This window comes from Tachypleus tridentatus, chromosome 13 (assembly GCF_004210375.1).
Source record: "Tachypleus tridentatus isolate NWPU-2018 chromosome 13, ASM421037v1, whole genome shotgun sequence".
NCBI lineage: Eukaryota > Metazoa > Arthropoda > Merostomata > Xiphosura > Limulidae > Tachypleus > Tachypleus tridentatus.
The window spans coordinates 223,366,027-223,391,507 of record NC_134837.1 but is presented as its reverse complement, the minus strand read 5'-3'; the positions used below and the strand labels follow the sequence as shown (position 1 = coordinate 223,391,507).

At 32.6% G+C, this 25,481-nt stretch overlaps 1 protein-coding gene across 1 annotated transcript in view; it reads right to left on the bottom strand.

The window, feature by feature from the left end:
• PIG-T (phosphatidylinositol glycan anchor biosynthesis class T) overlaps positions 1-25,481 on the bottom strand; it is a 54,205-nt gene that overhangs the window by 3,554 nt on the left and 25,170 nt on the right. Inside the window, 4 exon segments of the mRNA XM_076481136.1 lie at positions 656-899; positions 2,230-2,409; positions 8,131-8,335; positions 17,018-17,112. Coding sequence (XP_076337251.1) covers positions 656-899; positions 2,230-2,409; positions 8,131-8,335; positions 17,018-17,112 — 724 coding nt within the window.

Below are 25,481 nucleotides of genomic sequence, written 5' to 3'. Positions count from 1 at the left end.
TTAAAAATGAAGGTAGACATTTATATTACAAGAATATATGATATTTTCCACCATCTTTATTAACATAGGAATTATAAATTTTTTTCATTTGGTATATTTGATATAGTTTTGGCATGAACACTTGGTTCAGAAAACAGCTTATTAACATCTCACAAGACAAGTCATATGGTGAAACCACTGGAAATGAACAGGACCAAGAATGTCTGTTGGAATGAAGTTTAGTATACATTCAGTTCAATTTGATTTTCAATGTGACTAGTTCAATATAAATTTGTTTTGAAAGAAAGCAGCTCATTCATTCATGGGTCCAGTACAGTCAGTCATTCCTGTACTAATGCAAAACACACACACATTCACATACTATTTTGTTATTACATTAAATCACATGTCCAGTCTACTTATTTGTCATACATCTTAAAATCCAGTCTCAGTCTCTGGTAATTAAGCAGACCTATCTAATGGTTGCACATAAATCAGGTTATTTGAGAATATTATACATTTAATACACCAGATCTATTTAACAATGGTTACATTAAAAAATAAAAGAAAAATTTAATCAAACACACTTGTCTGTCTGTAATTATATGAAACTGGAAACATTGTTTTCAATACAGCATATTTCTTAGACAAACGATGTATTTAGAATTTAATATACCTTTCCAAAATAGTAGATTTATGCAAAGGAATCCTGGAGCAGTTTCTTGTGGAGTTTAACAATGTGCTAATTACAGCAGAGCTGACATAAAAGCCATGGTTAGCATCAGGTGGGTATTCAGTCCACTTCAAAAAAGCTCGATCAAATTGAAATGATAGTTCTGTTACAGAAGCTGGTGGAAGAGTAGCAATAATTTCAAAATGGTATGGATGAGTGCGATCCTTCCCAGGTTGAAATGCACAACCTCTGTGTTAATGATTATATTTTTAAGAGAAATACTTTTCAGCATCAATCAAACACAAAAAATGCAAAAAAAACTACAAATAATATTAAGAATTTTATGTGAAAGTTTTCTAACACCAACCTTTAAATATATATTGCATGATATTACTTTTACATAACTATGAAACTACCAAACAGTCGCACAAAATATATGACTATCAGTGTAAAACAAATCTTTCAAAGAAATCATAGGATGTAGATTTATTATATTTATGTTCAAACATTTAAAGTAGTATCTCTATCTATTTTAAAATATTTTCAGTTTGTTAATTAAAAAAAAACACATAAAATTACTTTCTCATAGTTGTTACAACAAATTCAACTTAGATAAAAGCCAGTGTGTGCCACATGACATAACAAAAGGTATGGAGTGCTATTAAACCTTATAAATGTAGTAAGTGTTGGTAATATAAGCCCAGAGCAAAGACATGGTGTGGGATCACTTAGCTGTGAGCCAAGTTTATAAACTTTAAAGTAATTTAAATTTAAAAGATTTAAATAAATTAAAAATACTGATTCATTTTAAACTTAAATTGTTTCTGAATTATGCTATTTGCTGTTATATCACCAACGTTTTTAATAAAAACAAACCTCTTTAATCAATGCAGACTATAAATTAAAAAATCAACAATTTCCTTTTTCAGTTTTGTTGACTATACATTTAATTTTATACTTTAATTAAGTAGACTATAGTATTAAGTTATTCTTTTGTTGCTGAGTGACATGATATAAAAGCTATTGTCAGGACATAGTGTGACCAAAATACACTAACTCTTCTATATATTAGGAGTTGTTAATCTGCCTGGTTTTACCAGTAATTATTATATGAATACAACACAAATTCATTTCATGAAAGATCTTAATTTTGTTTGGCTCATGAATGAATTTACAGATATTTGACTGCCTTGACTGTACTTTTCTGCCTCTTTGTTGATCAGGCTTGCTTTTGCAAAATTTATTTATTTGTTAGCTATGAAATATGAGGTATGGGAATACTATGAGATAGGAGTGGTAGTACTTGTCCTGCCATATTTGATAGGCTATATGCTAGTGATGTAATAAACACTGGTAGTATACAAGAATTTCATACTTTTTGGCTCTAACACTAGTGTTTAAACTAGTTGTCAAAGAAAGCATATGCTTGACAGGTTCCTCTCCTATGTGAACTTGCATGTTCTGGAAACTAGAAGCATGTATCACATTCTATGTCTTTGCCACAGTAATTTATTTTTATGGTTCTAGCTACTTTAGAAAATTTGTAATTTTCAGTAAATAGAAAATAACTTCATTACATAGTACATATAGATAAGACCCACGTGGCTTTAATGCTTTTCCTGAGGTTTTCATTTGTAAGGTATGAAGATAAACCCGAAGAAACCAGGGAATAATTTCTAAATAAACAATCTTCATAGACTTGGTAGGATGATTGTTGTAGAGTTGAGTTTTAATTCCTCCTTGTTCCATTCCATAACCTGAAAAATACAATGTTTTACTTCTGTAACTTAAATCATGACACTTTCTTTCATAGATGGGTAGATTGAAATTCTCTGACCAAAATATTATTTCTCGAATGTTTGACCTATGATTGTGATATATCATTACTTATAATACCATGTGAAAGTGCAAATGATTACTCCCATTTTTAATAAAGACAAAATACACTGTTTGTTAATAGCCACAATTTGCTGAAATGTTATCTTGCAGAGTTTCAACCAATGTAATTGCTCATATTGTTCTCAAATAATTTAGGCTTTATCAGAACACACATTACAAAGGTAGTTTATCCATTATTTTATGATAGTGCATGCTGAATATACTTTTTAATTTAAATTTCAAAAACATTATCACAACAGAAACAACACTATAAATTTTAACAACTGTGATTATTAAGTTTCAACTATTAATACAGGGAAATATCATGTTGATGTTCACTGTTGTAAAATAGAATATTCTTAAACAAATACATTTCTCATATGTAAAATATTGTTTGATATGTACAGATGCACAAAAATGTGCAAAAAACTTTTCATCTTCTAACTATACACATAAGCATCTGAGTTACACCCATAGGGATTCTGTTGAAAGGTGTTTTGTAGGCCATTGTATAAAATTATTTTCTCACACTTTTACATGTGTGTAATCATACATTTTAATAAATGGTTTCTGGGAACTGGCCCTGAAACTGCAGAAGTGGAAAGACACATCTTATCTATTATGACATTTGTGGGGATATTAGCCTCCTCTAGCTGTAACACTGCAGTTAACTCATATTTCTGACATTTATTAAAAAAAAAGTTTCTTATGTTAATGAGATCATTCTATGATCCAAAGCATAATGTATTGTGTTTGCATGTTCTTTGAAACTATGTTTATCATAGTTATCTATATCAATAGCATTGAAATCTTCAAATTAATGTCCCCATACAATTATGGATAGATCCCATTTTATTCATTTGTACTTATATTTATAAATAAATAAGTTGTAAATTCTAATTATACATACATGAAACTCAACACATTGAATCAGAATGTTGTTGAAAGAACCAAAATGTTCATAGTTGCATTATTCCTATGGAATTACAATGTGCAACTGTCCTTATAGAGACTATTATAACTGGCACAGAACACAAACATTACTGTATGCAAACAGATTCATCACTGACAATGATATTGCAAAATAGTATTACACCATTTGAATCACTTAAGGGTCACACTTTTTATTTTGTTCTTACATAATGTTACTTCAATGTTAAACAAAGACTGCTACTAAGTAAAACTATTATTAAAAGACTAACATTACTTCTATTTTGTCATTGTCCTTGGATTTAGACACAAGGAAAAACATCACCCACAGTTAACGGTACTAGCCTATGCATTTGGTAATTAATATTGACCTCAAGAGCATATATACTGTGATTTGAAATCCCAAAATGTCTCAGAAACTACTGATCCAATTATATTCACTTGTGTGTACCCATGTCATCTCTACTGCCAATTTTTATTCTTTCTTGTCCTAGCATCTACTTTATTGCATGATAAACAGTCAATTTTCTTAATATATTACTCAGATATTTAATACATTAAATTACAGACTACTTAATGAACAGGATGTATTCAGTTACGTAGCAGCATAAGTTCAACTGTTTCCACAAAACTGCAGTGATAACTAATGGTGCCATTTTCTCAAAAACCCTTATGAGTGTCATGAAATGTTTTATATTTCAATATTTCTTTTGACTTTTTCCAAAACTTGTTATCTCAATTTATTGATGTTATACATTGTTATTCATATTTTTCTTTAAATGGGTTTTCCTTAATTGCCACTGGTATATTCTACCTAACTATTGGAAATATGATTGGGCAATCATCAGCCATCAATATTAACTAAGTAAATCTTATTCAATGCACCCATAACAATTTGTTAAGGGACTTTAGATTTATTATGAAGTTATTAATATAATCCTTATTGACATATATTTAGGAAGACAAGAACAAGTCTTGTCTAGAGCCTTAAGTAAATTTTATGTGTCATTTTGGTGGGAACCTAGTTATGTTTTATGTATGTTAAGGCTACCTTCATACTCTGACAATTAATGGTAAACAAAAAAGATTCACTGATATACACAGAACACTTTTGTGCATAAAATATACATACTGATCTTTTAAACTTCAAATATTTTTATCATTAATAAGTTGTTTTTTGCCATTCTTATACTATAATTACAATTTCATAAAATCCTGACATTTCCTAGTTTTTGTATGTAAAATGAAATTTTTTGATACTTCCCAGGTTGAAAATGCAAAGTATAAAACTTACTGTTTTCCTTAATCCATGAGCAGAGTATTCATTTAAAAACCCTTTCATCTTTCAAAACTTAGTCCTTTGAACACGAGTTAGCTACTTTTGTAGATTAGTCCTACAAGATTTTCTCTTTAAGTATCACTCTGTGAACTAGACAGTCACTTTCCATTTCATCTTTGTTCAATTTCTTTTTTTCAATAATTTAAAGTACAAAACATAATTATTTAAATATAAAAGGTACATTTACTTCTATAGCTTAAAACATTACACTACTACTACAAAACTTTACTATATAAAGGTTTTACTTCCTTAACCCCATGGCAACTGCATGATTCTTAGCATATAATGTCACTCTCATTCTATTTTATTCAAACAGAAAACTAGTGTATAAAATTTGACAGAAACATTCCAAAATGCATGCAGTTTCAGAAATTAAAACATTTAATTTAGATGCTTTTCTATTTTTTCTAATAAAAAATGTGTTAATTACTATAGTTATTTGCACTTGCACTTTGAATAGTTCACCTGCAAGGTGATTTTTTATATGAAGTACAAAAATACTATTTTTTATCTTTTCAACCATGTTAATTCCATATACATCCAACATTAAGTTCACCTATGAACACAAAAAAGCTGACCAAATAACATTTCTCAACCTCAAAATCACAAGAAATGATATACAAGTCAAAACAGAAATCTACAGAAAAATCACCCATACCGGACTATACATTCCCTGGCATTCAGCACATGAAACAAAACAAAAACTCAACATATTAAAAATCCAAATAAACACAGCCATGAAACTAGGTCTAATCTACAAAATTAACAATGAAACCAACAAAATAAAACAAACTTCATCAACATATACAAATATTTTTCATAACTGTTTAAAATTTATATACATACACCTAGACCAACACAGTCAACAACAAACAAACAATAATAAATTCCAAAAAACAACTGTAAAACCTTACACTGCTGCACATCATATATTTTTGATATTAGTAAAAAATTAATTAACATCTGAAAAAACTTACAACAAAACACAATATTCCAGTAAACACTAAATTCATTAAAAATCCAGGTACAAACTAAAATCTATACTATGTAAAAAATACACTGACAATCATAACACCAACATTATTTATAAAACAGAATGCAACAATCATCATGACTTCTATATCAGAGAAACAAGCAAAAAAGGGAAACCATATTCAAAGAACACCTTTGCATGTTTTTGAGCACTGCACATCAAATAGGCACAATATAACCATAAACACTACCTAAATACCAAGTAGGGAAACAAATATAAACAAATGCAAAATCAAAGATGCCCTACTTATGCAAGAACTTGAACCAATTTAAACCAATATAAAGGAACACCTTACACCTATACTATTTAATAATTAAACATTTAACTACAACACCACCTACAATCTTGTACCTGTTCATACTATTGTCCCTAAGACATGCGACCAGCAACAGTCAGTTGCTAACTCTATTTGTTAGCCTGAAGAAGACCTAAGAAGCTCAAATGCTGTTCTGTACCTCATTGTAATTAAAGATTTAATACCCATACCAGTCATCTTTAGAATACATTTTTACTTCAAGTGGGATTCTCATGATCATAATATTTTTATCACATTTCATTTGTATGATCTCTAGGACTTCACAAATGAATATCAGAAGTTTTTAAAGTAAATATTTATATTTGATTTTACATTTTCTCTACTATATCACTCACTATTTTGATTATCATCAATATACAATGCAATGAATTGTTTAAAATTAACAAACATACTTACCTTTCAACTCTTTATAGAACTAGAATAGTTATATTTCTTATATGCATAATGTCAAGTCTTTATCATTTATAGCTTTTAAATTTTTTTTTAAAAAGCTTGGTTTGTTTGTTTTGAACTAAGCACATAGCTATACAATGGTATTGAAACTCAGTTTCTAACACTAAGTCTACAGACATACTGCTATGTCACTAGGGGGGGGGGTGTTTTGTCTATTATCATAAATGTCCATATATGATGCTCACAGGTCTTTATGAAGGTATTTTGGCAGACATCCCACAGAAGTGCATTGCTGAAATAAGATGGCACTTATACACACCATCTTGTTTATAACATTTCAAAGTCCAGGTGACAAGTTAAACTTGTAAAAAACCATTAAACAGTTCAAATATGATTCTTAAAACAAACATAATATGTAATTAAATATAAAAGTAAGACCTACATAATTTAACTATTTCTATAATTAGAGATAAGAAACCACTGTATACGTTATAGTAAACCAAACAGTTGACAATATAAACAGCAGTTACACATACACTATAAGAAAAACTGGATGTTAAATTCAAATTAACAATTGGTATGGTATAGTGTAAACTATGCTCTTTATAACAACTATATACATTCATGTCAACTAACCAGATGTACACTGTAGATTGCAAGATAAATTATAGAAAGTGGGTATGACAACCATCAAGAGGTGGAAAACTGATATCTCTTTCTTAGATATACAAGCTGCCATGCACAGCTATTTCTATGTATTAAGTACATAAATTTGACTTAATTGTCATGTGAGATCTAAAGTCTGCATGTTGGGTTATCTGAGAAACCCTTGATGTAATTACCATTATGTTGTATGTTATAATGTGAATATTTATATTTTCTAAATTTTAATTACTTTATTTTAAAGGAAATCTTTCAAAAATTACTTAAACTGCAGTTTAAATACTTTTTGAAATACTTCCTTTAAAATAAAGTAATTAACAGTTAGAAAATATAAATATTCAAATTATAACACACAACTTAATGGTAATTACACTTTTTACGTATTGATGGTAAAGTAGTTTAATTTAATTCTGAATATAAAGGAGTACCATATATAAAAAGGAATTTAAAAATGGTGCTGGGGCCCATGAAAATAAACTTAAGTACAGAAAATATATTTTTCCCACATATGCTACGATTTCAAAAAATAGAAAATATACCATGTGCTATTTCTATTAGTGTGCAAAACATTTTTTTTCCAACATCTTTACTTTCTTATTCAAATAGATGGTTTTACCTGATGTCATACTTGTAAAGTTTTATACATAAAAAAGATATTTTAAATTCCATAACTTAAAACATGAAAGATACTTTCAGTTTGATAACCTATGATATAAACATACAATACTTTTATGTTATCTACAATGTGAAAGATAAATTATTTCTTCTTTAGGCATTTCAGTTAAACATTCATATCAAATTAAACATTATTTTCCATAAAATTAATTTATTATTCAATTAAAATCTGTAATTACTTCAAATGCTTCATCTACTCACTAAATTTTAAATTGTATCTATAACTTCAACCTTTAAATCCTATTTGCTACCTGTAATGAATCTTGTTGCAGATATTATGGGAGGTGGAATGATCCAGTATACATGGCTTTTCTTGTAAGAAGCTACAATATTGAGATGTTCAGCACTCTGTAAAATCTTCTTCACATCATACATTGCATAAATCTTTTCATCTTGACCATGAGAGGTGATGATAAGTTCATTTGGTTCTGGTGAAAGTAAAAACTTTCCAAGTGTCTGAAAGAAACATAAGTGAAGGGATTAATTTAAATAAATGAAAGTTTATGATGAAATAAGTTTGGTTAATCTAGTGAGAATATATCTAATTTAAATCATTCAATATTTGCAGAAAAACATAACCTGTAACAAAAGACTTTTTGACACAATAAAGACAGAACTTTATAGAAACAAGAAATAATAATAGCACTTTGTTCACATAACATTATGAATATGTTAAGATGTTCTTATTTGCTTCTATATGTAAACAATCTGTATTTCAATGATCATGAGTAACAAATGAATCATTACATTTCTTTTAGAAAGATAAAAGATAAACCTCAGCTCAGTGTCACATCTTAAACTTCTTTGCGTATTGGTTCTTCATATATTCCAAAGGTAAAGAAAAAAAGGAACCAATATATACAAAAATAACTTTAATATTTTATCAAATAAGAGTAGATATACTATAGCTAATCCTAATTTGTTTCTCCTTCTTTTAGTTAAAAATGGTTAGATTAAACTTTTTCATATTGTGTGCAAGTCATAAGGAATATGGAAGATAATATACTACACTGAAACAAAATGTGAAAAACTTCCATAAGAATCTTGTTAGTTTAGATTTTGAAAGCATTTTTAGTTCTATACTTTTGGCATATGTATTGTGAAAGAAAAGACTTAAAAGCAAAACCTTGGCAATGATAACATCTTATGGTAAGATATTATGGAAAAACCTGATCTAAATGTATCATGGAATTGTGGCACAGAATGTTACGATAGTATTTGGTTGAAATCAGTACTAAAAAAAAAATTCACATAAATAATCCACCGTACTTTTCATCACACAACTAGATCACATATCTACAATTCTAAGAACTTATGAGTAAAGAAAAATATTTTATAATATCTTGACCACACTACATCTGCCACAGCCAGTGCTGAAGAAGCCTTTTGCCCATTATCCAAACTTACTGGGCTAGCAGGAAAATGACAGACATAGCAGTAGTCTATGTGATAATTAAATTATTGATTTTCATGCAAGTTATAATTTTTCTATACTGAAAATATATTTTTGAAATGTACTTACCTCTACTCATAAATAGCTATTTTTGTTCAGTATGCACTCTATATGCCACAAGGCTTAAGCTCCCACATACCTTACAATTAAACGGTTCAGATGGGTCTTGTGTAAATCATCATGCAATAACCCTCCACCAATAAGAGTGCAAAACATTCTCCTGATACATGTGACTCCCTCAATTTGATTCTACCAAACTATCACTTTGAGATTTGGCAGAAAATGGAAAGACTGGCTTTCAGTGGAAAGGAAGGGTGGAAAGTGTGAAAGAGAGGCAAGTACCTATAACAAATATAATTTCAGTGTAGAAAAATTTTAACTTCTAATACAAAATATTATCTCCATTCAAATAAATAGCTAGAATCCCATATTGAATAGGTGGAGAGACTGCTGTGAGAGAAAAACAAAGCAGTATTCCTTGAAAGCATCCAAAAAATATCCTAAAAGAACAGATCCTTACACTAGAGAAGACCACACCACATCTAATACCAGTATGGAATGAGGTGTTGCAGACATGGGTGGAAAAAAAAGGAAGGAGCACACTCCTATGGGAGAGAACAATGGTGGGATAGTAATCCAAGTAATGATATAACAAATTTAAATTCCACAGTGTACTGGTATGTAGGTGAAAATAAAAGGATGTTCTCTTAAGTGCAGAGTGGCTAGGGCATGCCAGACTGTAAATGTCAAGATAATTGCATCCAAAACCTAGGCCATTGAGAGCTGACATCCATGTGGGGGTAGGATGAGAATCACACTGTCTTCACCTCCAGTTAGTAGACCAGAGGGAATTTTGTATGCCCTGATCTATGAATGGAACACATGCTAACAATGCGACAAATTATTTGCCTGATCTAGGAACCTGACATATGGATGATTAGTATAGTAAAGATGTCTCTGTAATTTAATGTAATGCAAAGTATCTCATTCAAAACTAATCCAACAGAAACTGCCTTTAGTGCAATAATATCTTCAATACGATAGAATTATCAAGCGATAGCAGAAGAGGAAGAACCATATTAATCAGCAAGTACCACCTCCATAATCCATAACATAAATGAAGAAACAATAGTACAATTGACTGAGAAAACAGGGATACCTGTAATAATCTGTGAGGGCTTATGTCATTTGGTTTAGCTATGAATCCAAAATCTAATCACTGGAAACCAACATCTATGTGGGGGTAAAATGAATTATCCAAAGCGAAGAGTTGGATTACAATTTTGATGGTTCACTCCAAAGTTACTACATTCCCTTAAATAAACCTATACAGAGATGGAATATCAGATTGGAGGATATCTCATCATCTGCACCCATGTTCTACCCTGAAATGATTGTTTTTATTATTATATATTTTGTCCATCATTATTACACTCAGAAAGACGTCTCTATGGTCCACTAATCCAGTGGTTTGGAACTGGAAAGTGTTAAAGCCTCCTATGTTCCACTGGAAGAAAAACTGTGGAAAAATGCAGTAGAGAGTCCAGAGGAATGATGACATCAAAGACAATGCAACGGATGACCACGAAAATCAGACCCAATTTATCCAATAAAATGCATAGCAGGGTTGGATAGCTATCCTCTTCTGCTTTACCACTGAAGTCCATGGGTGAGTATGGTAAAGTACAGGAAAATTAACAAATCAAATGATATGAGGACAAACCTACAAAAAACCTTGTGGAACACCCATCTCAACAGCGAGCATATGATGACTATGAAAATTAGAAATATGCAGTCAACACAGCCTACATTTCTATTCAGAATCATTTTATGATTTTTTGGAAACTACTCTGTAGATTACACTGCATAATATGCAAATTATATGTGTACTTGCTGATATAAAAATGAAATTTTCTTTGTTTCTTCTGATCTTCCTTAAGATGGTAGAACATTTTCCATTGAAACATGTACAGTTTTTAAACATATACTTTACCTTAACTTATGCATTAAATTATTATGCATTTTAAACGTTGTATGTTCTTACTTATTTAATGAAACAACAACTGTAATGGTATGAACTAGATTGACTCATAATTATTGTCAGATTTGTTTATTTACAAATCATATTTTTAGTGTAAGGATTAATAATTCAGAATAATTGGCAAATTAGAAATTATAATTTCCCCGAAACTGTAAATGTATTTCCAATAATACTTACACCCTTGTGCAAATTAATTGAAACAAGAAGGAAAATTATGATTTTTTCAATATTTTGCATCTAATTTCTGAGAATCCAAAAATTACTCACAAATTAATACATGATATGACCACCTTTATTTTTCAGAAGATCATTAATCTGCTTTGGCACTGAGTCCACGAGTTGACTTAAAAAAAACAACCCTCAAACATAACATCTTTTAAGTTTTGGGAAATAGTCAAAATAAAAACTGTTGCATATTTATTAAAAGTTTTGATACTGAAACATATTTGAAAAGAAATCATGGCACTAAATACATATACATATAAATAATGCAAACACCTATGTATTAACATTTGCTATAGAAACAATAGAAACATTTTACTTATGTATGGCACAAGCCTTTTGCTCCTCTATTTTAAAATTAAGTGATTTCAACATGTCTATCATGTAAATCATCATGTGTCACCTTTCCACCTATGGTAGAATAGTTCACTCACATGATGTATGTGACTTCCTCTATGCACCTTTACCGAACTATTACTTTGAATTTTGGCATAAAGTGGAAGTATTGGTAGTGTGGGGAGAAGTGTGCATATGTTTTCCTATAGCAAAGCCACATTAGGTTATCTTCTGATTCCATCGAGGGGAATCAAACCCCTGATTTTAGCATTGTGGTGTGGGGAGGAATGATAAGAAGCGTGCGTGGAAAAAAACTACCTATCAGAAATACATTTTGAATATTGGAGAATTATAAACTCCAATATGATACTTTCTTTTTTTCACAAGGTCAGGAGGAGAGAGTGGCATGAGGGAAAATCAGACATACCCTTAAATGTAGCAGGAGAATGCCTCTGTTGATGAGAGAGTCAGATTTGAAAAGGGGAACCACACACTTATGAGCCAAATGTACTCTTCATTTGTATGTGGAAGCTGTAAGATATCAGGGCAAAAAATGAGAAAACCACATCTGAGTGGGAGAAAATGTGGTAAAAAATTGATCCTAACTAGAGAAAGATATTGTAACACAATCCCACATGCCCTAGGATGTAGATGGCTAGGGTGAGGCAGACCATACTTGTCAAGTTAACTGCACTCAAAACCACTTCACAGGGTACCAAAAGATACTGCTTTCACCTCAAACCCAACAACCAAGGAATTAAGAACCACTCCAATTCCCAGGTATGACATAAGAATTAACTCTGAGCTATCAATCAAATAACTTGACATACAGTAAAAAAAAGGGTGTCTATTGCATGCAATCAACTCCTCCAACCATGAAACCAGCTGGGACCTTTCAACTGGCAACAACATCTTCATAAGATGAGAGGATGAAGGATAGCTAAGGACAGAACTAGAAAAATCCCAAGTACTACCACTGTGACCACAACACAGATGGAGAAAATCACAGAGGATGACAGACAACCTGATACTGGCATGAGGACTTATGTTGTTTGGTTCATTCTAAATTCAAAACTAGGCTACAGGGTATTGACATCCATGTAGCAGTAAAATGAGAAATTCCAACTGAAGGGGTGAACTGCATTTTTGACAGCTCAACTCCAATAGTTGTGTAAATTGTATCAGGAGGCCATGCCATCCACCAAGGTGATAGGTCAATTCCTCTGGAGGACACATATCATCTACATCAGCTGAACACAACTGCCTTACTCTCAATTGAATAGTTACCTCCATTTATTTGTAAAACCCATTCAGATGGGTGCCTCACAATCAACCACCCTAGCAACTTGGAAATGGAAAATGGTAAGGACTCTCAAACTCTGCTAGAAAAAAGGAGTGTGAATACATGGTGTAAAGTCTGGAGGATGCTATCACTAGAAATATTGCAATGGTTGACAATAAAATCTGTTTTGAAAAGCAAAACATACTGATTTATTCAATCAAAGCATGGTAGGGACAGGCAACTATCCCCTTCTGCTTTAACCATGCATTCTGTGACTGGTACAGTCTGGAAAAGGAATGTTTATGAAGTAAACAAATTGCAAGGTTGTTCATCTTCAAGCAATTTTATGGAACACCCTATCTCACTAGTGAGCATTGTGAAGCTATGGAAGGGAGTGCAATTCAGCATGGCTATACAGTATGAATTACAGTTTAAAAACATCTGGTCAGGCACAGCTTGCCACAAAGGAAAATCCAAACAGTGAATAACGAAGCAAGGGCCTCAGAAAGAAAAGAAGTAATGAAAAGAAACTTATCTAGTCAGAGTCACACCAAAGTATGAAAAACAAACACAGATGATAGACAAAAACTCGACAATTAAGAAATTGTAACACAGTGTAGATAAGGGGAGATGAACCTTTCAGGTGTAGTTCTTGTACCTGAATGTAGGAGTTCTCCCAATGGTTGACAAAGATGCGATGCCAGGGAAAATGTAAGGATATCGAACCTGACGAAAAGACACCTGTAACAAAGTCTGGGAGGAAGATGAAAAAGGGGAGTAGGCCGATGGGATAAAAAGCCTAGCACAACTGGTGAAGGCAGAAGGAGAAAGATTCCAACTCAAGGAAATCTATCTTGGAATAAAGAGGAGGTAGCACATATCATGGAAAGAAGCTGCAAGAGGAACAGAACAACAAAGAGTACAAACCATACACAGGAATTGATCTGGATCATCATGAAAATAAAGAAGGGAAATGAAAGGAATCAGGAAAAAGGGTGAATTACCTACTTTATCTGCCAATATTTTGGGGAAGAAAGAAAGAGTCAGATAAAGGAGAAGATAAGCAATGGGAAATATGTACAAAAAACATTATGGGAAACAAATATGAACTATGAATTACACAAGCACAGATGAGAAGGAAGTATAGTTAAAAGGATGATGAAACATGGAACATAAGAAAAGTGATGAAAACAAAGGTAAAGTGAGAGAAAAAAAAATATGAATATTCCAGGTTGGAATGGTAAGCAGTCAGAAAGACACCTAATCCAGAAAAGTATGAACATAGTTAGGATAGGTGATGTAAAAACTCCATGGTTTTAGGAGGAAAAAAAAAAAAGGTACTGGACTACCTGATAAACCAAAGATCGTGAGGGCTGAAGACCCATGGATGAAACTTCAGGAGAAACACTGTGTCATCCAAGATACAGGTGTTTGATCTGTGGGAAATCAAGGAACACTTTCCACTTATTCTAATAAAGATCCACAGAAAAAGAGTGAATGCAACAAGTTAAAAGAAAGCTACTACACATATAAACCTGATCTTCCCATCAAGGATTGAATAACAACCGAGCATGAAGGTAAATGATGTGAATATCCAAAATGGAATACCATCAAATAACATAGACAATAAAGTACAGTGGAATAAACTGGAGACAGAGAAGTAAAGGAAATCATGGTTGGACTGATAATTATGGAGTGATCAGAAGGACTTAATGCAGAATGGTAAAGATGAGGAAAATCACTCATGGAAGTAAGAGGATGGGAGGGGGATAAACATACAGGAACTTGTAGTACCAATCCTGGTCCAGATAAACAACAGCCCTAGACAGAGAAAATACCAGATACCAAATAAAGATAAATGTATGTTAATAGAAGGATGTAATAAAGGGAAGTATGTGGGAGAATCCTATGAAAGACAACTGAACGACCACACTCTGGTGGATAGAATATTTTGGGATGAGAAAAATGAACTGTGTTCTGGCCAAGAACACCCAGAACATGACATGCAAGGATATAAATATTGTGCAAGCTAGCCCAAAAAAGCAGATTTAATATATAAAAAGAGAGGATGCATGAATAGGTGTCACCAAAAGGAATAATATTCCCACCAGACAACAGACAAAGAAGAAAAGGAACAGACCATAAAACCCTCTTAATAATGGTAAGTAAAATAAACAGGAGTGTCACACTCAATACAAACCCAAAACCAAAGATGTCATGCAAAAAATAAATGAATTGAAGATGGCAAAAACACCAACATGGAGCAAAGAAAGAGGAAGCATCTTTCAACAAATCGAAGAGTTCCACCCAAACCAAGTAAAGAAAATATTATTAATGAAAGTAAATAGAAATAATGTTATAAAACTAAGGAAATAGCAGAGCTAAACTCGTGAATGACATACCAAATTGAGTCTAATCAAAGGGTACAGAGATAAAGCAATTAAAGACTAGTTACAATTCATGATATAACTTAGTATAAACTAATCTAAATAAGTGTATGTTATAGAATCCAAATAGTTACAGATAATAATATTAACAACAAATTAGTAAAACATTTTATCTCTCTATAAAGTCTGGACTGTATGGCAAATGGTGGATCATGAAGCATGAAGTGTGGTCCAACAAAAGTCTGGAGAGTAGACTACCAAACTCCCAGTGAAATAAGGTGTAAACTGTCTGTGGAGGAACATGAATAAAAACAATTATAAACAAGTGAAAAAAACATAGAATCTTTTTATTGGGAGTAGAGACTACATAATAGAAATGAAGAACCAAACATGTGAAATATGATGATGAAAAAAGCCAAACAAGATTGGCATCTACAGGAGGAACTGTGGGCAAGAAACGAGGAAAAAGCCTGACCTTTTTAATGTTCAATCTCTGAGAGGGTGAATACCAACAAAAACCCATGCTAAGTTGCTCACATGAGATGGCAGCAGTCACAGGTGTGACTCCTAAAGTGGTAACATTAACTTTGGAATGCAACTGGAACAGCTGGGATAACTGAAGGTAAATTTCAAACTCCAAAAAATCTAGAAGCTATAATAAATGAATATTACTGTTATTATACTAAATATGAACAAGAAAAAGTAAAGTATGAGAAAGAAAATTGTCTATGCACAAGCACTGCCAAACTGCTTGTGGCATGCACATATAAAAAGTTCACATGTAGGGGGCAGCAATGAACATGAATAGCTAATCCTGTCACTGTGTGGAAGTGCAATATAGGAATTTGTTGTTGCTTTCAAAAGTTAAAGTTAAGGCCTGACATTACATCACTTTATAAATCATTACAAAATTAAGAACTCTAACAAGAAATTAACTTTGCTATTTTTTTTAATCACCCTGGATCTGGAATTCCACATCTTATATTTATTTCCCACAATATTCAGGACATTTCCAACAAACTAATCTCTCATTACCAGGTTATCAAAGTTGCTAAGTTCCATTCAGTTCTTCCATGCTTTATAGGCAGCAAGTTACAGTTTTGATTTTTTCATCATAACTTAAATATTTTTACAACTGAAATTTTGTTGTTTTTTCTTTCAAAGGAAAAATGTCATTTGCCCTACTGTCAGGTTTTGACTTGCAGTCAAACAGAATGTTATAAAGATACAAAACTATAATATACATTACTAAAGTGTAGTCCTTAAGAAACTAACTCTTAAAAACAATTATAAAATCAGAGTCTGAGAGTTCATAAGTTTGCAGGTACACTCTCAATATTGTCAAGTAGCCTTGTAATAAATCAACTAAAATAAAAATTTTGATTTATGAGAGTAGTCTAAATAAGCATAAACTCACTTGGTTACTTGTGGTGTGGACAAGTATAGTTGATCTAGTAGCCAATGGACAGGACTTGAGAATTCCACTTCCAAACAGTTTCATGAGTGACCAGTCTGAACAGAGTAAACTGTATTAGTGAATGCAAATCAGATACAAATATATCAATTTTCCAGTGCTGTGATAGGTTCTTTTTGTATCACATTCACTAGAGCTGGGCAACTTAATCAATTACCTATGAGAAGGAAACAGATCGATTAATGTCACAAACATTAAATGACTGAAGAAAACTAGTGTTTCAAATCATTAGAGTTTTCAATCATCTCAATGACAGACAAAACAAAGTTATTACTAAAATCATAACAAAAAATAATCAATTAATAAAATTACAGTTTTATTCCTTTTATGTAGATGGTATACACCTATGAACATATAACAGTTACAAAGAACTAATTTTACAATATAAGCCAATAATGATTATTTTAAAATTTGGGACCAAACATTCATTTCAAAGTATATGAAATTTACTACAATATTTATATCAAAAACGGCTTGTTTGGGTTGAGAAAATATTTTATGTAGAAGAGCAAACAATGTTTCGACCTTTTTCGGTCATCGTCAGGTTTTTTTTTTGTGAACCTGATGATGATCAAAGAAGGTCGAAACGTTGTTCACTCTTCTACGTAAAATATTTTCTCAACCCAAACGAGCCGTTTTTGCATATATATTTCTCTACAAGTGGGTTTTCTCGACATCACTGATTACTACAATATTGTTGGCTGTTTAATTGACTGTAGCACCTATAGTTATTTATTACTTAAATATGTTATTGTTAAAGATACAGTTTAACTTTCATTTGGGTCTTATTATTATATAGTTCTGTGCAAAAGTGTTAGGACAAAATGAAAAAATCAGGATCATTGCATTATTTGAATGACTCCTGGAATTTCTTTCTCTTTCTTGGTTAAGCAATTTCTGTATAGGACGGATGAGTGTTTGGAGTGATTATGTTCTTGGTAGAAGAACCCTTTACCAATAATATGTGAACAACTGGGTACATCATGACATATCAGTATCTGATGGTATTTGCACTGGTTCATTATTCCATCTATTTTCCAAATATCTCCTGCTGTTTTAGCAAAAACACATCCTCAATGCATAATACCTGCCATGAAGTATGAGAGAGGCAGTGTGATGGTTTGGGGATGTCTTTTTGATACGTAATCTATGCTTTGAACCAAATATTTCAAACTTGAACTCATCCATCTATAACATCCTTTTCCAATGATCAACAGTCCAGTTTTGTACTTTTTTGCAACTTTCAGCCTCTTGACAATAGTTGGAGACTGAAGTAAAGGTTTTTTTAAACTGCTACACAACCAAATATTCTATCCTTCTCAAACCTTTTTGATACTGTAGATCTGGACATTTTGTTATATGCTTGTTTATCTCATGCTTCAGATCATTGGCAGTTTTTCTTCTATCCTGAAGAATGTATAAAGAAAATACTTAACATTAGTGTCACTGTATTTAAGTGTTCTGCCTCTTCTTTTCCTATTTTCAAATTTACCTGTCTTGATATCATGATCTGGGGTGTACTTCACAGTGTTTGTGGAGCATTTCAAGTCTGCAGCAATTTGTCAGAGATTCCAATCAGCATCATGTAAAGGTTTTATGTATACTCTCTCCTCTACTGACAATTCTCTATGCTGTTTTGGGCTGTGACATAACAACAACATTTATATAGTGTTAAACAATGTTTTTATCAAGGTTTACTTGTGGTGTGTTATCAACTTGATTTCTTTTACCATATACCAGCATCATATGCTAGCTCCTTGATAGCTTCTTTATATATAGTTAAGACACTGCATGGGGTGTACCATGACAGTTACTTCAAACTTTAAATATGATCAGTGTCTTCATTCAAGCAGAACTCTTATAAATAACATGCCCTTGGTACAAGAATATGGAAATTCTGTAGAATGATAAATATTCTCACCCTGGCTCATTCACTTGTCAACAGGGATGAGATTTTCATTCTATACTGGGATGAAATAATTGGTCACATAAAGTGGAAAAAATAATAAAATATTCTCCTGTTCTAATACTTACACAGTACTGTACTTTAGTTAATTATGTATTAGCTATGGTTTAAAATGTTTAAATCTTTTCATTATGCATATAGTTTAAGGTTGGAACTACAGAGCCATGGTCCCTACATCCCATGTTGGTGGCTTAGGCAAATTGGAACACAGCTTAAATAAATAAATATATATATATACTCACACATGCCCATACAAACTTAAGAGTGGATCTCAATGCAGCCATACAATGATCCATTTTGAACTACTGGAATTAAAATGAAAAAGCAAGCAAAACTCAAGTAGACAAATTTTTTCCTTAACCTGAAGAAGTCTGAAAAGCAACACCTCAAGCTGGGAAGGTGGGATCTTATATGCCTTTCTCACCCAAAGAAAAGAATTCATCCAACCTGGAATTATGAACACTTATTCTAACTCCCTAACAAAATGGACAAGAGGTATTATAGTTGCTCCAAGAATTAAGGAGAGCAGGTGGAACCTGTATTCAACCAAGGACCTAGGATGGGATCACTTCTCATTACAAGGAGATAGTACCTCTTTTTAAGAACAATATACAAAACCAACATTTATCAAAGAGAAGGTCCATGAATCCCTAATTGTATAGATTTGTGTCAACTCTAAACCTGAATTACAAGTACGCACTCATGTAAACCAGTGCCACCCCTTACTCAACCTGATAAGACAGAACTCATCCAGTGTGGAATTATAAACATCCATCTTTACTCCTAAACTGTGTGGACAAGGTCGATTCTACTTACCGCCAGAATTATGGAGAGGATGTGAAACAATAGGGTTCATCCAAGGACTAAGGATGACAACACTCTGAATTCAAAATTATAAGGAAACAATGGACCCTCTTCCACAAACAATATTCTGAATCACTGATCAAAAAGAAGAGCTGCATTCAACTCATCTGAATAGCTAAGCATAAAATTTGAGCTGGTATTACATGCAGGCTCCCACATAAGAAGATGGTGCCTCTCCTACCAACATCTGTGAAAAAGAAGCATATAGGGACTCAGGTAGATGGTATAAAACTTCACCATATTCTCTGGATGTGAAGGAAATTCACACAAACACATTGGAGGAATAATATTTGTCCACCACCACAGTCACTACAAACCGAGTGTGGTAAGGATTCACTTCCTCCAGTAATGGAATATGAAGAGATAATGCACACTGGGAAGTCCTGAAGAAAAATGATCTGGAAACAGTTCAATATCTGAACCAAGTTCCCTAAATTTTTAAAAGCAAACTGACCCTGATTAATTCAATCTAAGAATCAGCAAGGGTGAGAAGAATCCCCTTATGCTTTACATATGATAGTCCTTGAGTGGCAGTCCAACACAGTACAATAATACTACCCAGTCTGCCTTTAGGTGGTCTTGTGGAACACTTCATTTCTACAAAGCCTGTTGCAACCTAGATAAAATACACTGAACTACTGGCTGCTCGTGTGGAATTAGTTTGATAAAAGCACGCCTGTCTGTGCAACACTTGCCACAGGGTGAGATCCTGTTAAATTGAGGTAAGGGACCTTGAAATGTAACAATGAAAATACTTCTGTGTATAATCTAAAGGGGATAGGCAAAAACCTCAGATGGAGATACTGCCAGATTACACAAATAAGGTGAGAGGTCCAGATACCAGTACACCCAATGTTCTCCAGTGAACAATTCGACTAGGCTGCTAAAGATATAGAAATGTGACAAATCTGATTAGATGTGACTTGTAGAAGATCTATTGCCATAAAAAATGCCCAGTATAAAAAGTCATTGTATATTATCTTCAAAGGCATTGATGAGTGCAACAAAACCTTCAAAACCCTCACTGAACAAGATCACAATTGAAATCTGACCAGACACAAAAGTGAGAAATAGTGATCATATTAATCAGTTAATAGGATTTACCCCTATCCCTGTCTGACAGTGTCTTTGGTAAGAAGAATCAATTGGAGGACATAGGTAAAATAATAAAGTATGCTGGACAAACAGCACAAATCTCTTCTAATGGTGATATCTATAGGTCAGCAGAAACTAAAAATATTTTTCCTCAAGTGAAAAATTGAAAATTTCCTTTGTGTAATTCCTAAAACTTCCTAAATGCATTTCAAACATTTTTTCTCAATAAAACTATATAGTTTATCTGTTATTTTCTCTACCTTATCTTGAGATGGAATTAGACAATTTGACCGACCATGTAACCACAAAAAAAAATTGAAATGAATCTAAATTACCCCTTTTTTCTGAAATGACTTCAAATTGTAACATAAAACTAAACTTATCTTAAATAGCTCTCAGTTTGTAACAGCATACATCTATTTATAATTAAACTTTATTGTTTTATTGCCTTTTGAACCATGTCTAACTAATATTAGCACCGCTATAAATTGTAACTCACTTGAAGCACATGCAGCTCACATTACATTATCAAACTGCATTACCCATGAGCTACTCCAGTGCATGCCCATGAAACATTATTATTTATTTTACCTAATCTTATCTTAATTAACTTACAAGAGATCTCTATTTCTACATTTTAGTTATTTTTATAATTATACATAAAGAATAATCATGTAAAACAAGAAATAAAACACTTAACCAATCTTCTCTTTTTTTTACTCTCGACTGTTGAAGAGAGTTAACCCTAATTTTTATACTAATCATAGTATTGCACTTAAATTTTTTTATTAAATAATGCACCAAACAATATAGACTAGTAATATGCAAAAAGGTAAATAAATTCTCATATCTCTCAAACTCTTTGTAGTTTTCTAATTATGCAACAAAAATCATTACAAATTAATTCAAGCCAGTCATTAACTTTTTCACAAGAACGATGTTGGTATACCGAGTGAAATTGACATTTAACCATTCAGAACAAGTTGTATGCCATTTAATAGATGAAAACATTGGCTTCCTATTAGTAATAAGTACTATATAATTAAACAAAAGAAAGAACTATTATCTAATTATGAAAAGAGGATTGACAGGTAGGTGCAGCAGAAGTGGTCTGATTTTCTATTTGATAGCTCTGTAACCAAAGAAAATTGAAAACCATCAAAACATTATTTGTTAGAGCAATGACAATTTTATAGAGAGTAATTTATGTCTAATTTCATTTTTTTTGAGGAGTGGTGGATAAATAGGGAAGATGACATGCTAAGAGAAACTATGTCATTTATGTAATACTGGGGGAAATTTTGGATTTTCTAAATATTGCCTTGTAGAATTAAGAACTTAAAACTTATATACTACTAAAATATGGAATATTAGTTGACACTTTATGCAATTCTTACTAGTATGACATAAAGAAAGAAAGGTTTAATAAAATTATGAACGTAAGACAGTAAAACCTTGTGTGATGCATAGCAAAGGTTTCCAGTGGCAATAGGGTTAACATACCAGGGAGTTAACTGGAATGGTTATTTGGAAAAAAAATGGCCCATAATGACTTGAAGAAATTGAAAAGTATCAGGGACTCAAATAATGTTTTGTTGCAAGTATTCAACAGTAGTTGATAAGGCTGTCTCATACAGGAAGACTACAGAAGATATGGAAACCCTTGCCAAAGATCTAGGTCAAAAAAAAAGTTATGATTGGCACTTCTGATAAAAGAGGGTTCAAGCTCCTCTCAATTCACCATTGCTGATATGTGTGTTATATCCAGTGATTATTACAATTGCAGGATTAAGTAAAGACTGAAAGAGAGATACATAACAACCTCAGGAATTACACCTCAATACAATGCAAAAGACTGCACAACTGCTATGCTTGAAGGCTGAGCTTCTGGATAACCAGGTGTACCATGTCAGATCATGGCTACTTCCATAGAAATGGCCAACAAAGAAGTGGAAGAGTTGTACACTACTTAAGGAAACACAGAAACAGAAACCAGGGTGTAGCTACCAATCTAGTGCAATGACTCAACAATGGGTTAGAACGAGTCATATTCAATACCTTGAGTAACATCAGAAGTGGAGAGAAAGTATAAGGTTGGAATATTGACTTTTCTTGACAGCATCCACTGCCAAAGCCTGAAGATAAGGTACTGGAAATTGGTTATTTGGTGTTTTATTGACACAAAATAATTAGGCTATCTGTGCCAAACAACTAGTAAAAATTGAAAAAGTATAACTGTTATAAAATGAATTAAAACTAAACAATGCCAAAAATTCAGATAAAAGATTTGAATTAAATTAGAAAGGCAAATGCCTTGTAAAAAGCTAAAAAAACAATCAAGTTAGATCGTGTCACCATTGCCAATGATGCCATCCAATGTCAGGGCTGTATCAACAGAAGAAACATGCCAAAAATGGTGCTGTTGCTCAGAGTCATAATAACAGCACAACACTAAAATGTTGGCATTTGTGACATGAGTGTCATAAAGGCCACAGACTGGTGGATCAATTCCTAATAAATGAAAATGATGAGTTAAAAACCTAACCAATGTGTAGCCTAGCCAGGACAATTTCCTCCTTTCCTTCCTATTCTTATGTAAACAACGTGACCAAAAAAATAACAGGTTTGATCAGGAAAAACTTGCTATAATGTTGCTCACTTTAAATCAAATTCCAACTAGCATGAAGGCAAGCCTTAAATACAGGACCATAAAACATATATGAGACAGGAACAGCTGTGATGGCATCAAAGCAGACAAACTTAGCTGAGGTGTCAGCCAGTTCATTTGCACCAATACTAACATGGTCAAGCATCTAGAAAAATTGGATGCTAATAGAATATAGAGAAAAATAGGTCAACCATTAAGGAACATCGATGAGAACAGGGTGAAACTAAACATGAAACAATTTAAGGGCCGATGTGGAGCAATGAAAGTCAGTGTAAATAGAACAATCAGTGTATTGCACAGCTTATACATGATTCAGAGCAAGTGAAATGGGAAACAACTTGTCAGTGAATACAGAAACTGTAGACAGGATCCTGTGAGCAACCACTGGTCCACAAAAGACCATGACAGAGCCTATAGAGTCATCTGATTTTGAGCCATCCATGTAAGTAAAAATAAATGGATAGTTTGAAAGTTGTTCAGTAAGGAGAAGATGATACTTCCAATCAGGAGTATCTGCCTTCTTCAAATGACTTAAAGAAATGTCAAATCTGGGAATGAGCCAATCACTGGAGACAGCAAGATCATCCAATGCCTCTGTGCAGAACTGCAGCTCCAGATGGTGAATGAGAACTAGCATCTTCAAGGCCAAAGTCCTGGCAAAACCATAGACCAGAAACCCATAGTCCAGTTTTGACTGAGTGAGGGGACAATAAATTCTGAGCATAGAACATTGAACCTTTCCCCAAGATGTGGAAGAGAGGACATGGAGGATTTTCAGTGCCCTAGTACACTTGATAAGTAGCTGCATTGTGAGGAATGAAAGTAAGTTTATGGTCAAAGATAAGCCCCAAGAAATTTTCCTCAGGAACAACTGGAAGAACAATATCACTATGAATTTGGGATTGGTGTGTATACCTCGTTGGTGGCAAAAATGCATGCAAACTGTTTTTTTAAAAACATGGTACCCTGTAACAAGTGCCTTCTTGATAAAAAACACAAGACACTACCACAAAATTGGTAGTGAATTAAAAACCCTTTGAGATCAAAGAAGGATCTTGACTAAGTAAGCTGGGAAATTCAGTTAATCAATGTTTAGAATCCCTTATTTGCATAAAAGCCATTAGAAGTATCTCTTGTGTTTTTATCCTCAAAACATGAAAGTCCTGAGTGATGTCCACATTTCCAGAAAAGAAAGAACTACTCATGCAGTGGAAGAAGGAGAGGTGAGTAGTAGTAGGGCTTCTTGTTGCATAGTGTGGTGCTTGATGGGAGTCAGCTGAGTCCAAGTGATAAATGTGATTAAAAAAATACTTAGACTCATGACAAACTGAATTGGAGCATGAATAGATGTCTCAGCTCTGAGAGTGAAGCCTGTTTTGGGTGTTTCTGAAAGTAGAATCAGGGTGTAATATTCTGACCATTAAAGAAATAGTGCCAGCAGTAACCAGTTGTCCATTGAAATGGTGCATACACAGAGCTATGGAATGGAGGTGATAGAAGCAAAACTTATATAATTTGACAGAATGCAAGTAAAGCTGATGCTAGTCTAAAGGTCAAAACCCTTATGTACAAAAAAACATATCAAATCATAATCCCAGTAAAGGAGAAGTCCAGATATCAATGGAAATGCATATTTCCAGTTATATAGCAGATCTACCAAACATTCTGTTTTGGGAAATCAGTTTACCAGAAAATACCACATACTGATCAATGTCATATTTAACATTTAATAACATTAATTCTGCAATTTGGCAAATAGCAGTACTTACAACCATTCAAATTTCTTCAGATTTTTAAAGTCTTTTATAATAAAT